The 13361-nt window shown below is 37.0% G+C and overlaps 1 protein-coding gene across 1 annotated transcript in view; it reads right to left on the bottom strand.

Moving 5' to 3' along the window:
* Klp64D (kinesin-like protein 64D) overlaps window positions 1-13361 on the bottom strand; it is a 390644-nt gene that overhangs the window by 89001 nt on the left and 288282 nt on the right. Inside the window, exon 11 of the mRNA XM_068348147.1 lies at window positions 12058-12294. Coding sequence (XP_068204248.1) covers window positions 12058-12294 — 237 coding nt within the window. The remainder of the gene's footprint in view (window positions 1-12057; window positions 12295-13361) is intronic.

Below are 13361 nucleotides of genomic sequence, written 5' to 3'. Positions count from 1 at the left end.
GATCCCAGTCATAATCTGTATTTAATTATTTATTGGTCTCTGCTCTACCATGGCTTGCTTTGCTCACAATTCAACATTATCTCCATGATACGCTATTCTGGGCAAGTGGTACATGCTGCGCTATACGTGTTAGATGCATGGCCAAGTAATTCTAATTACGTATTTATTAATTAATTTAATCACTCTTTGATCTGCCATGATTTGCTTCGCTCACAATTTAACATTATCCCCATTCTCCTCTGTTCTGGCAAGTGGTACATGTGCTATTCACATTAGCTGCATGGAAGAGTATTTTTGGAGCTGTTTGAACAAAAGACTTGGCTTCTATTTCTAATCATCAGACTACAGTATATATATCGAACACATGTTTATACCCCAAGCTAACATTATTCACACAACTGAAGCAGGGAGTTTAAAAAAAAGAGTGCTGCTGTGTGGTCTCAAAGGTCTTTCCTGTAAAAGGCTGGAACAGAGATTCCAGTGCAAAAAAAAATGCCAGAGAAAGAAATATTGTCTTCCCTACTCTAAGAGCATTGTATCAATGTGAAAAGATCGGACTCAGTGTGTACAAGGTAAACCTTGTAAGTGCAGGCTCCATTTGCCACAACACCTCAGTTGCTGAAAGTCTTCTGCTATGAGTGACGTCATGCACAATGTCCCAGAAAGGAATAATAATTCCAGTCATCACCGGTGTCCCTACGCCACAACAAACACTCAACCACCACTCACTGTGAGTCATTGAAGGATACACAATGCATCTTTGTTTAATCAATTACTTCAAATATCTTATTTTATTTTGATTGCTTATTACTTCTCTTATAATTTATTTCCTTGTTTACTTTCCTCACTGGGCTATCTTTCCTTGTTGGAGGCTTTGAGCTTATAGCATCCCACTTTTCTAACTAAGGTTATAGCTTAGAGCTTGTAATAATAATAATGTTAATAATAATCAAAAACACTATTGAGTTAGTACCTGTGTTCATGTTTTTTCTTTCTTTCATGGATTAATTTTCAAATATAAGCATGCTTGGTTAGTGCCGGAATTCAAGTAATGGTGTTTGTGTTTTGCCCTTCAAAGGATAGCATGTTGTGTTTCTTATAATTTCATAAGTACATTTTCTGTCATAGACATTTTGTCTCTTAGTAAAGTGAAAGGGAGTTATTATTTGGTGGTGCCATTTTGGTTACTTTATTTCAATATCAACTTATTACATTAAGTCTAGAAATACGAAGGAAGGTTAATTTTGAGCATTTACACCTTGGCTTGGTAACCATATCCTCATTGTAGGCTATCTAGCAGGGTTAACGGTGAATATTATTAATTTTCATTGTGCTACAGTCAGTTTCTGATTTAATGCTAGCTGAATCCTGAATGGGCATTCATTAGCTTAGCAGTTATAACCTTTGCTAAGGTTAGTATTGAGAACGGATTAGTCTACCTAATCAGCCATACCGCAACAGTCCCTTAAAACCTATTATTTAGACTGTATTCTTACATAAATGATTGTACTGAAATACTTAATATTTTTTTTGGGGGGGAGATGCTCCTGTTCTACAATTGGCTATACTGTATGACCATGAGAAAATGGGATGGCATGGTCACTCAGCTGTTCTTACAGGTAGCTGTCCTTCTATACTCATTTGATATGGGTACTGGAGGGAGAGAAGAGAGGTATGATAGAATCATATATTTGGGTAGTTTTTCTTTTGTAGTTGTTCTCATAACTTATGGCTTGGTAAACCATGAGGTTATACAGTATTGAGTCTAGGATGGACCATCGACTCTCTGTCTTATTGAAGTGAATATCTTAGATAAGCGGGTATTTTTGTGGCGAGACTATATCACTTAGTTTTGTGTCCATTGTAGGAAAGGGTTAGGAGACTTGCCAACCCCTTCCAAGAGTTTAAAATGACAATTTTTTACTTAAACATTTTTATTACAATAATTTTTCATTAACCAAGATGCATCCGTGTTGGATATGATAATTCAGTTAACCCAAAATGGGGTCACGAGTGTTGTCAGGTGCATTGTGATTGTTCTACTGATCGAGGCTGGGCTTGAGGCCATAAAAGCCCTTCATTTGTTTGAAGTGGATCAATTCTTCTTGAAATTTGGAGCCTGATGCAGAACACCTAAGGAGACAAAGCCATTTTCCTCCTTGCTAAGTGGGTGAAAGGATTTTCTTCTAGGATCACAGGGCTTACTGGGTATTTACCCATAGAGGATCTCTTGGAATTTCATTAGTCTTGATATCCCGATTTCAGCAGTTAGGGATTTCGGAAATAGGGCCTAGTGAACCAGGCCACTATCCAAGTTGTTGACTTTGGATCCACGGATGACCTAAACTACGCAGAAGGGGAGGCCTTACTACTGGGACACTTAGAGGATCCCTTGGGTTGCTTGAGGCAGTATCCACTTCACTGCCTAGGTTGAGTCCAGGTCAGGGTTTCACTAGGCAGGTGACTGGCCCACCTGGATTTGGTACGCTATAATACCCGTAATGGTTTGTGTGAAAAACCTTATTAACCCTGGATAGGTACGGTGGGTCGTTTGCGACCCCGAGCGTCAAAAAAAAACAGGTTTTTCTCACGTGACTCACCCCTGTGACTGAATTTGTGGGTGATCGACCTGCAGGAGGTGTCTCCCCTACACGCTCTAGTAGTGTCCAGATGTGCATTGCTGTAGCTGTACTCCTTCCCCGATTTCTGAGACGCGTCGGGGTCGTTCGCGTCCGAGTTTACCCTTCTGAGGTAGTTTGCATAATTATCAAAGTTATTACGTATTATGAAATTGTCGTAGAATGGTGCAACTTGTATAGGTTATCAGTTGTGGAAAGTCTTGGTGGATTGTTTGGCTACCATGTGCATGTTTTTTTTTTTAGTTAAAATGTCGTTCATCACCACGAGGACCATTTTACCGCGAGTGCCCCTTTTTCATTTTTTTTCATTTTTTTGCCAAGTCATTTTTCCGTAAGATATTGCCAAATAGTGTCGTAAAACTTTTGCTTGTTTAGTGTTGGAAAGTGTGTCTAGATGATCTGGCTACCCATGCATGACTTTGTTTTTGTCAGATACGACGTAGTTATTGGTATATTGGGTATTTAACTGCGGTTACCAATTTCTGTTTTTTTTTCAATATTTGTAAAAATTACTACGTAGTAAGGAATTGCCGTATATTATTCATTTTTTTTTTCATGTTTATGTGTTAGAAAGTGTGCCTTGATGGTTGGGCTAACACGTGCATGTCTTTTTTTTTTATCTGAGATGTCGTATATTAGAATGTCGGGCATTTTACCGCGAGTGTCCCTTTTTAATTTTTTTTAATTTTTTTGCCAAGTCATTTTTCCGTAAGATATTGCGAAATAGTGTCGTAAAACTTTTGCTTTTTTAATGTTGGAAAGTGTGTCTAGATGATCTGGCTACCCATGCGTGATTTTGTTTTTGTCAGATACGACGTAGTTATTGGTATATTGGGTATTTAACTGCGGTTGCCAATTTGTTTTTTTTTTAATATTTGTAAAAATTTACTACGTAGTAAGGAATTGCCGTATATTATTGATTTTTTTTTTCATGTTTATGTGTTAGAAAGTGTGCCTTGATGGTTGGGCTAACACGTGCATGTCTTTTTTTTTATCTGAGATGCCGTATATTAGAATGTTGGGCATTTTTCCGCGAGTGCCCCTTTTTATTTGTTTTGCATTTTTTTGCTTAGTCATGTTACCGTAAGGAATTGGCAAGTAGTGTCGCAAAACTTATATTTTTATAGTGTTGGAAAGTGTTTCTAGATGATCTGGCTACCCATGCCTATTTTTTTTTTAGCCAGATATGGCGTATATATAAGTATGTGTTCGATTTTCCTGTGATTGCCATTTTTTCGTTTTTTCCCATTTCTTTCAAAATTACTACGTACTAAGGAACTATCACAGAGTAATATTTCATTTATATGTTTATTTGTCGGAAAATATGCCTTGATGGTTTGCCTAGCACGTGGCTGAAATTTTTTTTTCTGAAATGCCGTATATTAGAATGGCCATTTTTCCACGAGTGCCCCTTTTTATTTGTTTTGCATTTTTTTGCTTAGTCATGTTACCGTAAGGAATTGGCAAGTAGTGTCGCAAAACTTATATTTTTATAGTGTTGGAAAGTGTTTCTAGATGATCTGGCTACCCATGCCTATCTTTTTTTTAGCCAGATATGGCGTATATATAGGTATGTGTTCGATTTTCCGGTGATTGCCATTTTTTCGTTTTTTCCCAATTCTTTCAAAATTACTACGTACTAAGGAACTATCACAGAGTAATGATTCCTCTAGATGTTTATTTGTCGGAAAATTTTGTTTACTTTTTTTTTTGATTGAATATCATCAAATTTTTTTAGCTAAAATATTGTTTTACATTTTTTTTTTCGATTTTATTTCCCTTCAAAAAAAATTTTTTGGGTCAGAATTTTAATTTTATAATCGTAAAATAATCGACAATTATCCAGCAACCCACCATACAATTTTTATGCATATCCAATAATAATTAGATTAGTAAATAACACCTTGAAATTGACATACCCTTCCTACATTTCAAGTGGCAGATTAGGGAGTCTGAGTCAGTGTGGTTGGCGGCCATTTTGTGGACATATCCGAAGCGTAAGCTGCCCTATCTATATATATTCTTGTTCCCTATAGAATTTGTGATATTTTGGTATATTTTTACCTGCATAGATATCATATTATATATTAAATATATGTATTTTTTTACGAAATTTCCAAGTACTCAAAAAATTACCTTTAGATATGGCCCCTGATATAAATGTAATTTACAAAATAATGAAGATATTTTTACATATTTCTATTTTAGGATAACATATGTTTATTCCCTAAAAAAATTAGCCACTTCCTATTTCATTTGGGTACCCAAAAAAATTCATGAAATTTGGACAATTTTTTTTGGCCAAAAAAAGTTACCCTTTTTTTCTCATTTCAGATCTTCACCTCCATGGGTCTGACTTCATCCAAAATACATCAAGATGTGTCCTAAACATTCAAGAATCAATTCCTAAAAGGATTTGTGTATATATGTATAAACTTTTTTTTTATGAATTTTTATGTCAGTTCTTTTTTTTTTTTAACTTAATTTTTTAAAATATTTATAATAAATAGTTTTTCTGCAGATGAGTAGTATTTATCTTTACAGTTGTTTTAAGCATTCATTGAAGTTTTTTTTGGCAAAAGAAAAAAGGAGGTTACTGCAAAAACTAATTTTTCAAGAATTTTTTTTGGCGTCGGGGTCGTTCGCGTCCGAGTATACCCTTAAAGGGGTGTCCGAGGACCGTACCTATCCAGGGTTAATTTTTGTTTTGTTTAAAGACCCTCGAGTACCTCTAACAAAATGTAAAATGTTTTTTGTTTTTCTTAACAGGTAACTGAGATCGTGCCCTACACTCAGTAGGGATTCAGGTATATGCTGAGCACAGGACAGTTTGCTCTGTAGCAAAACTAAAGACAACCATATTCCTGGGTGTTCACAGTTTAGCACTGTAACTTGTAATTTAAATGCACTTATTATCATTACTTATTAAGTGCATTAAGAAGAGCTTCATGACTTGAAATTACCCAGTTTGGTAAGGTATTTGGGATTATGCAAGGAAGTCTTCCAGTAGAGATTTTATGAAATCTGTGAAGTGACTAGCCAGGGGTTGCCATGTGAAGGGTGCATTAATGATTGATGTGTTGTGCAAAGATTTCAAGACTGTGATCAGATGATTTGAGTTTTTTACTGTGGAGGATACTTAGGATACTAGTGCAGTGGACACTTTAGTGAAATAAGCCATATGTTGGTGTTTACTTCATCAGTAAGTAGTCAGAAGTGGGAGACTGGAAAAATATAGTATATTCTATAATAGGATACCCAATTGTAACTTCATTATAGTACTGTCCAGATGCTAGCATTGGTATATTGATTATTATCTTTAAATTAGTACTGATTATGAAACCAGTAGTTTTACCATTATGGGATTGTGCAATGTGTGGACATTTTGCTTTCTTCATATAATTTTTTAGCCCAGTTATTGTAGGACTCTCATAAATAGTTATTGTACCCTTTCTTTTCATTTTTAAAATAAATATTTATTTTTAAATAATCTTTTTCAAAACACTTCCTCCCAGAGGGTGTTTTATGTTCAAGCTTATAAATCATTTTATTGATTTTATTTTCTCTCCTAATTTTATTTATGTTCATGTAAACTTAAATTAAATCTTCCCTAGTAGCAGATAGAGCTATGACATTGCTCTGAAGAACTGTTTACTCAAGAAAAAGATATTAGGAAATTCTGAGGTTTGAGTTGGGTCCCCTTGCCCAGGGGTGGTGCCCAGTGCCCAGTTCATTCTTGACTGTTTAGCTTTTGCTCAGATCTCTGGTTATCCTCCCGTATTTTTTGTGTAGTGAGAAGTTGGGGTGTGGTTGGCATTTGGACACTAAGCAGTCTGCGTGCTACGTCTAGCCACAGTCCGCAAACCACTACAACGCTTACACTTGTAGCTAGAATAGTAGGGGCATTGATCTGCTTCCTCTATGGGCAACCAACTCAACATGGGGCACATTCCAGGTAATGTTGACCTGCCTTCAGCTTCCTTTCCATTCTAACCTGGGGATTCGGATGTAGCTGGGCCTTTGGGTTACCAGCTTACAAGGACCATATGGGAGCTCCTCCTTCTGGTTGCAGTATTTTATTTCTACTGATACTGGGCCTTCAGGTTACCAGCTTCCAAGGGAACTCCATCCCTGTAGACTTGGCTGTGGCTGAATCTTCAGGGTATCAGCTTTCAAGGGAGGTTCCAGTGAGGTCTCTCCCTTATGTTTCTAGGGTTCAGCTGTAGTTGGGTATTTGGATTCCAAAAATGACCAGCTTCCAAGTTGTCCAAGTCATGAAGACTTGGTAGTCGAGGGGGATATGGTAAGCATCTTCTACTATGGACATTGAGGAGAGGGATTCACTGGGTAAACCTTGGTAATCAGGAGAGGATTATGCAGGTTCAAAGCAATGCTGCTTGGCCTTATTATTTCCCTATGAATGTTTACAAAGCCAACAAAGATAGTGTTCAAACACCTGCTGCTACATGGAGTTCTGGTCATAAATTATTTTTGACGACTGATTGATTTGGACAGAGATGATAGAATTATGCCTCATAAACACTAATCAAGTCTTACAGGTTCTTCAGGATCTAGGTTTCCTGATCAATCTTGCAAAATCAAGTCTAATTCCAAACAGGATATTTCAGTCACTAGGTCTTTAATGGAATATGGTGAAAGCCACACTACAAAAGCTTAATAAAAGCATCTCAACAAAGGTCAGATTCCTTCTTTCAAACAGCGTCTCCACCAGGCAGCAACCAGAGAAGATTTGGGGACTTTATCAGTTTACCTCAATGGTCAACCCATGTTGAAAGACCTCAATTGGATGTGGAGAAGAGCTGCACAGAAGGGGTTTCAAGACATTCAGGCTAAGTTGCCCAATCATTACAAAAGAATTTTCAGGTCATGAACAACATGAAATGTTTTTCTCTATGTCAGTCCCTACTTCCATGATCCTTCAAAGACACATACTGATCGAGTTAGGGAGCAGAGACCTATGTGCCTGTGAAAAGGACCCCTCAGTTTTAAGCATTTCATGTGTGTTAAAACTGATGGTAGTCTTTCTGATGTTGAAGAGACTCGGTCTAAGAAGTAACTCCCATAAAAAGTTTTCACAGACAACCAAGTAGCTGTCTGCTGCCTCAGAAGGGAGGAGGGTCATGCTGCTGCCTCAAAAGGGAGTGTCTTGCTTGAGAATTCTAAATGCAGTGACTCTTTCCATAATGAAGTTCCTTCTGGAGACAAATGTGTTCTTCTCATCATTATGTGTATGCATACCTCAACTTAGTGGCATATGTCTTATCCAGACACAGTCCTGCATAAAAAAGACCTTGCTTAAGAGTTCATTTCAAGAGCTTCCAGAGTTACTTTCGAGTTTCCAAATAGACCTGTTTACAACAAAGGAGAACTGCAAGCTTCCACCATTATGTAGCCCCATATGTGCGTTCTCAGGCAGTGCCATAAGATGCTCTAAATCTAGATTGGAACAGATGGTCATTAATATATCTTTCCTCCAATGAGTTTGATTTCAAAGGCTTTGAATTTCCTTCAGGATTTTTCAAATGGACAGCTGAGCTAATAATTCCACTGTGGCCAAACACTATGGTATCCACTACTTTAGTGTCTAAAACCAAGATTACACCTGTTTTGGTCTGCACAGTTATATCAGAAAGTAGAGAATCAGATTATCTTAGCTTCTTCCTTCCTAACCAAGAACCTTCATACTTGAATTTTCTCTCCTGTATTTACGAAAGGGATTTCTCAGGCCCCGCCTTGACTTATTTGATGATCTTCAAGAGTTCTTCATCAACACGACAATACTAGTTTTGGCCTTTTTAAGCAATAGATCACCACATCAGATAACGCCGGACTTCTTGGATCCACTTTTTGGTCCATCTCTTTGAGAATAGAAAGCTCCAGCCATCAACTAGCTTGTAATGTAAATGGGCATTGACAAAATCTCTCGAGAATGCTTTTGGTGTGGACTTGGACATATTTCATAATATTACCCAGTCTTTTGCTTTACATAGCCCATCTCCACCAATGCCTCTTGGTCTCTGGATATGATGCATGAGTTTTTGTCAAAGTTAAATAATTCCTCAATCTCCCTTAAAGAACTATTGCATAAAGCCATATTTCTAATAGCTTTAGCCTCAGGAGCAATAGTCAGCAAACTTGTGGCCTTTTGGAGAAATCAGGAGTTTGTCACCATAAATAGGGTGGTCTTCTAATCCTGACCCTGGGACTCCTAATTTTACCCAAAATCAAAAACCTCTTCAGACACAGGATCCGATTTACGTTATGGATCTATAGTTTTTTGTTTTTTTCAAAATACCTAGACCAATAAGCTCCTTTCAACAGCAGCTATCCATATTCTAATTATATTCCCAATTAAGAAAGCTGATCTTTTCTGCATCCCTAAACCAAAGATGTGAGAAAAATTGTGTCTTCACAAGAATTTTGCTAATAGGCAATTTCATGACATTCAGAGCTTTATGGATTGGTCTAAGCATAGGGTATTCATTGCACTACACACTACCGTGTACTTGAAATAAATCCAAGCAGTACAACATTCCTGTGTGGTACTTGGCACATTCAGGACTCTGTGGAGAACTCGGAAAGAAGAACCAGTTCAGTCAAGTCCTTCAGTGTAAGTCATGACAGGCATCCAGTGTTAATTGGAGTCAACCTTTATGACGTGAGAGTCTGACTTGTTTGCATTTATACTCACCAATACAAACATGTGTACCTGGTATTTGTGGTATGATATTGCTTGGTGGTGGACGGTAGTCCTCGATGATGCCAGTCTACTCAATTAATGCTCTGGGAATAGTACTGGGAGAACAGATAGCTGATTAGCTCAAAAAAAGATGTTCTGATGAAGGAAAGACTATTTTAAGATTTATTTTTGGGGAGGAGCTGTGTTGCCCCAGGACCCTCTCTCCTCCCTAGCCTTGTGCATGGGTGTAGGACAATGTATTCTCACTAGGAAATAACAGATGGCAGCTGGGCACAGGTTGATGTGTGGGTAAAATAGTTCCCAGCTGTAGCATTGGTTCTTCCATTTATGTGGTAATGACACAGTAATGATGTCACCCATAAGTAAGCAATTTTCAGTACTTGTGATACAATGTCGAGTTTAACAGCGCATGAACACAAAGGTCTCTCTTAAAAACACTGAATCTATGCCTTGTACATTGATACACTGGCCCTAGAGCAGGGGAGACAATATCTCTTTGGCATTTTACCTTATATTGGATTCCCTGTTCTAGCCTTTCACAAGAAAGTCGTTGGAGACCACACAGCATCTCTCCAAAAATAGGTCTTTTCTTGGTCAAAACCCCTTTTTTATGCCTGTATCCTGATATGCTAGTATTCAGAATAACTCTTAACCCAAAGAATTACTGTATGTTAAACTATATATCCACGGAAAGGAATTAATACCTTCACAAAAAAAAAAAAAAAATCATAATTTTTCTTTCTACCATTGTAACTATATATGTCTTCTAGAACTTCATGCATAGGATAAACTGATGACATCAGGTATCCTCAATTCTATAAACAGTTTATTTACAAACAAGGCTTTATATAATATTCCTTGATCTTTTGCATGAGACCGAGGTGACTTTTAGAGCTAGGTACTATATAATCACGTTTATTTGTTTTTAGAAAAAAGAAAACTCTTCAAACAAACTAAATGGTAATTATTTTTCATTATGCATACAAGATATAAGAAATTTACACTACTCTTTAAACACTTGCAGAACACTAAAGGTCTAGGAGAGAGGAGCCTCCATTTACTGCAACACTCAATTTTTGGGGCCAACTTAGTAATATAAAACATGAACATACTGTATTAAGATTATTTGATTATTAAGTAGTATATGAAAACTTTTATGGATACTGCAATCAATATATAAATGAAGAATAAGAATATCCTTATGGATATACATTACTGTACAATTTTACTCAAGCATGAAAAATATAAAATTTATATGAATATCGCAGTTCTGAACATTATATTGTAAATTTAAACCCATAATATTGGCTAGTGGTTTGGTGTGAAAACTATCTTTGTAATCTTTATCCATGTCCCCTGCCGGAAAAGTGGATCCATGGCAGATCAGCGACTAGTGAGGCATGACTGGACACTTATCCTTTGAATTAATTCTATCTAATGAACGAGAAGGGAGGGTGGTACCAGATTGGATGTCATGTTGAATGGTGAGTTACCTGAAGAAATAGATCAGTTTAAGTACTTGGGATTTTGTTGTTGCTGCAAATGGTGTAGTGGAAGCAGATGTATGTTAGAGAGTGAATGAAGGATGTAAAGTGTTGGGGGCAGTGAAGGGAGTAGTAAAGAATGAATGTAAGGAGTTTTGTATGAGAAAGTTATTGTACAAACTGTGATCTATGGATCGGAGTTGTGCGGAATTAGTGATGGAGAGACAGAAATTGAATGTGTTTGAGATGAAGTGTACAAGGAGTATGGCTGATGCATCTCGATTTGATGGGTTATGAACATAGTAGTGAGAGTGGTAACAGGTTTGAGAAATGAATTAGCAGCTAGAGTGGATATGAATGTGTTAAGGTGGTTTAGCCATGTAGAGAGGATAGGTAATGGTTGTCTCTTGAAGAGGGTGATGAATACAAGAGTTGCTGGGAGAAGTGCAATATGAAGGCTAAGGTTTGGATGGATGAATGAAGTGAAAAAAACACCAGGTGACAGAAGAATAGATGTGAGAGAGGCAAACGAGCATGGTAGAAATAGGAATGAATGATTATGATGCAGTTCTGATAGGGCCTGCTACCACCTCTGGTCACCTTAGTGAGTGCTGAGGTAGCGACAGTAGGGGAGTCGGTATATGAAGCTATATTTGTGGTGAAAAATGGGGAAGGGTGGGTGTGGTACCCTAGCAGTAGCATCTAAACTTGGCCGAGTCCCTCATCAGGCAAAGAGAAAAGATGAGGAAAAAAATCCCCTTTTGGTTTTTTTTTATGTTGGCTACCTCCCAAACTTGGGGGAAATACCATGGTACATAGATAGATCTAATGCATTGCCTTTTATATGAATATTAGTAAGATTAAAAATCTAAGGAATAAGTACAGTAGTTGTTAGGCATCACTACAGTAATTGAGCAAAAACTAACAAAATCTTTAAAGTAGGCTCTTTCCTTTTATAATGTCTTTCCCTTTATAATGAATATCATTTCATGAGTTCTCTGCACTCTATTGTTTGAGGAATCCAGGCCAAAAATATCAAATACAGTAGACCAAATTGGGAAAAGATTAATAAATCTAGTATGAGGGAATAATTACCCGAGAGTAACACAGATTTTTTTATATGAAATAAATACAAGTCACTTGATAATTTTCCTTTTGATCATTTGTCATAAACAAGAGACTTGCCTATTGTAAGGGCACATACATTTCATACCTGATATTCAAGAGGAATGAAGGAATCTATGATCAGCTGGTGAAGCTTGTGCTCTCGTGACAGGTGCCGCACAGACTCAAGAAGAGACTCCATTTCTCTCTGGTGCTCTGCTTGCATGTCACTCAGTTCTGACTTTGCAGCCATTAACAACGTCCACACTTTCTTGAGTTTTCGAGTCTTCCCAGCAGCTTCCTCTTGTAGTGTTGAGTACCTTTCTTCCAAGTCTATTCTTTCAGCCTGAAAGATTTCATCACCTGAGAATTACAACTCGGAAATAAATCTAATTTTTCAAGAACAAAATTAATTTTTCATACATTCCCATCAGAGTACATTTCCTGATCTAAAAATACAATTCAAGGTTTCAGTGCCCTTAAAATAGAGAGGAAAATGCTAGGCAGCAAGTAGTAGAGCACAGTGGGGTTGGAATTCCAGGTCACAGGTTGCAATGAGTCATTATACTGTATGTGTCACCTGCCCTGTAAGCTATGAGATACAGTTTTCTGGAAGCCTTGAAGTAATATTGTAAGTAAGAATTAAAATTTGGAAATAAATCTAATTTTTCATGAACCAAATTATTTTTCATACATTCCCATCACAATACATTTCCTGATCTAAAAATATGCTTAGATATTTCAGTGACCTTAAAATAGAGGGGAAAATGCTAGGCAGGGAGTAGTAGAGCACAGTGGGGTTGGATTCCCAGGTCATAGGTTGCTATGAGTCATTATACTGTATGTCACCTGCCCTATAAGCTATGAGATACAGTTTTCTGGAAGCCTTGAACTAATATTATAAGTAATGTCTTAGCAGAGAAAGAAATTTAAAAAATTGCATTTAATTTACAACAAAACCTTTAATATCACTAGGCAATTTCTTAATGGCTCCATTACCAGCCTTTAACATCGTTTCTCCATGGTGGCACTTAAACAAGCTTTCCATCTTTTCCAATTGTTTAAGGAATTTATCATTGGGATACAGTGCTCTTTAAGATTTATAAATCTCTTCTATCCAAGTTCTTTCATCTGAATCAGGTACTTTTACTAACAACCGGTACTGAAAGAATTTTCTTGCAATAAAACCTAATTTTTCATAGCCTCCTATATAGGTATATCTTGTAAGTCTTCACTGACTACAGAATGCTCTTCCTGGATATCATCGAATGCTGCAAATGTCATCGCTGAAATGCAGTTCCCTTTCTAGTGTTATGTACTTTCCCCTCAATGCAGAGGATTTTTCATGCTCCTTGTTGTGCAATGAACATTGTGATAAAGTTCCCTCATTGCACATTTTATCTGAATCATATT

The sequence above is a fragment of the Palaemon carinicauda genome, chromosome 24 (genome assembly GCF_036898095.1).
Source record: "Palaemon carinicauda isolate YSFRI2023 chromosome 24, ASM3689809v2, whole genome shotgun sequence".
In the NCBI taxonomy this organism is placed as follows: Eukaryota; Metazoa; Arthropoda; class Malacostraca; order Decapoda; family Palaemonidae; genus Palaemon; species Palaemon carinicauda.
The sequence above is the reverse complement of the archived record's forward strand: the minus strand, read 5'-3'. Positions and strand labels throughout refer to the sequence as shown.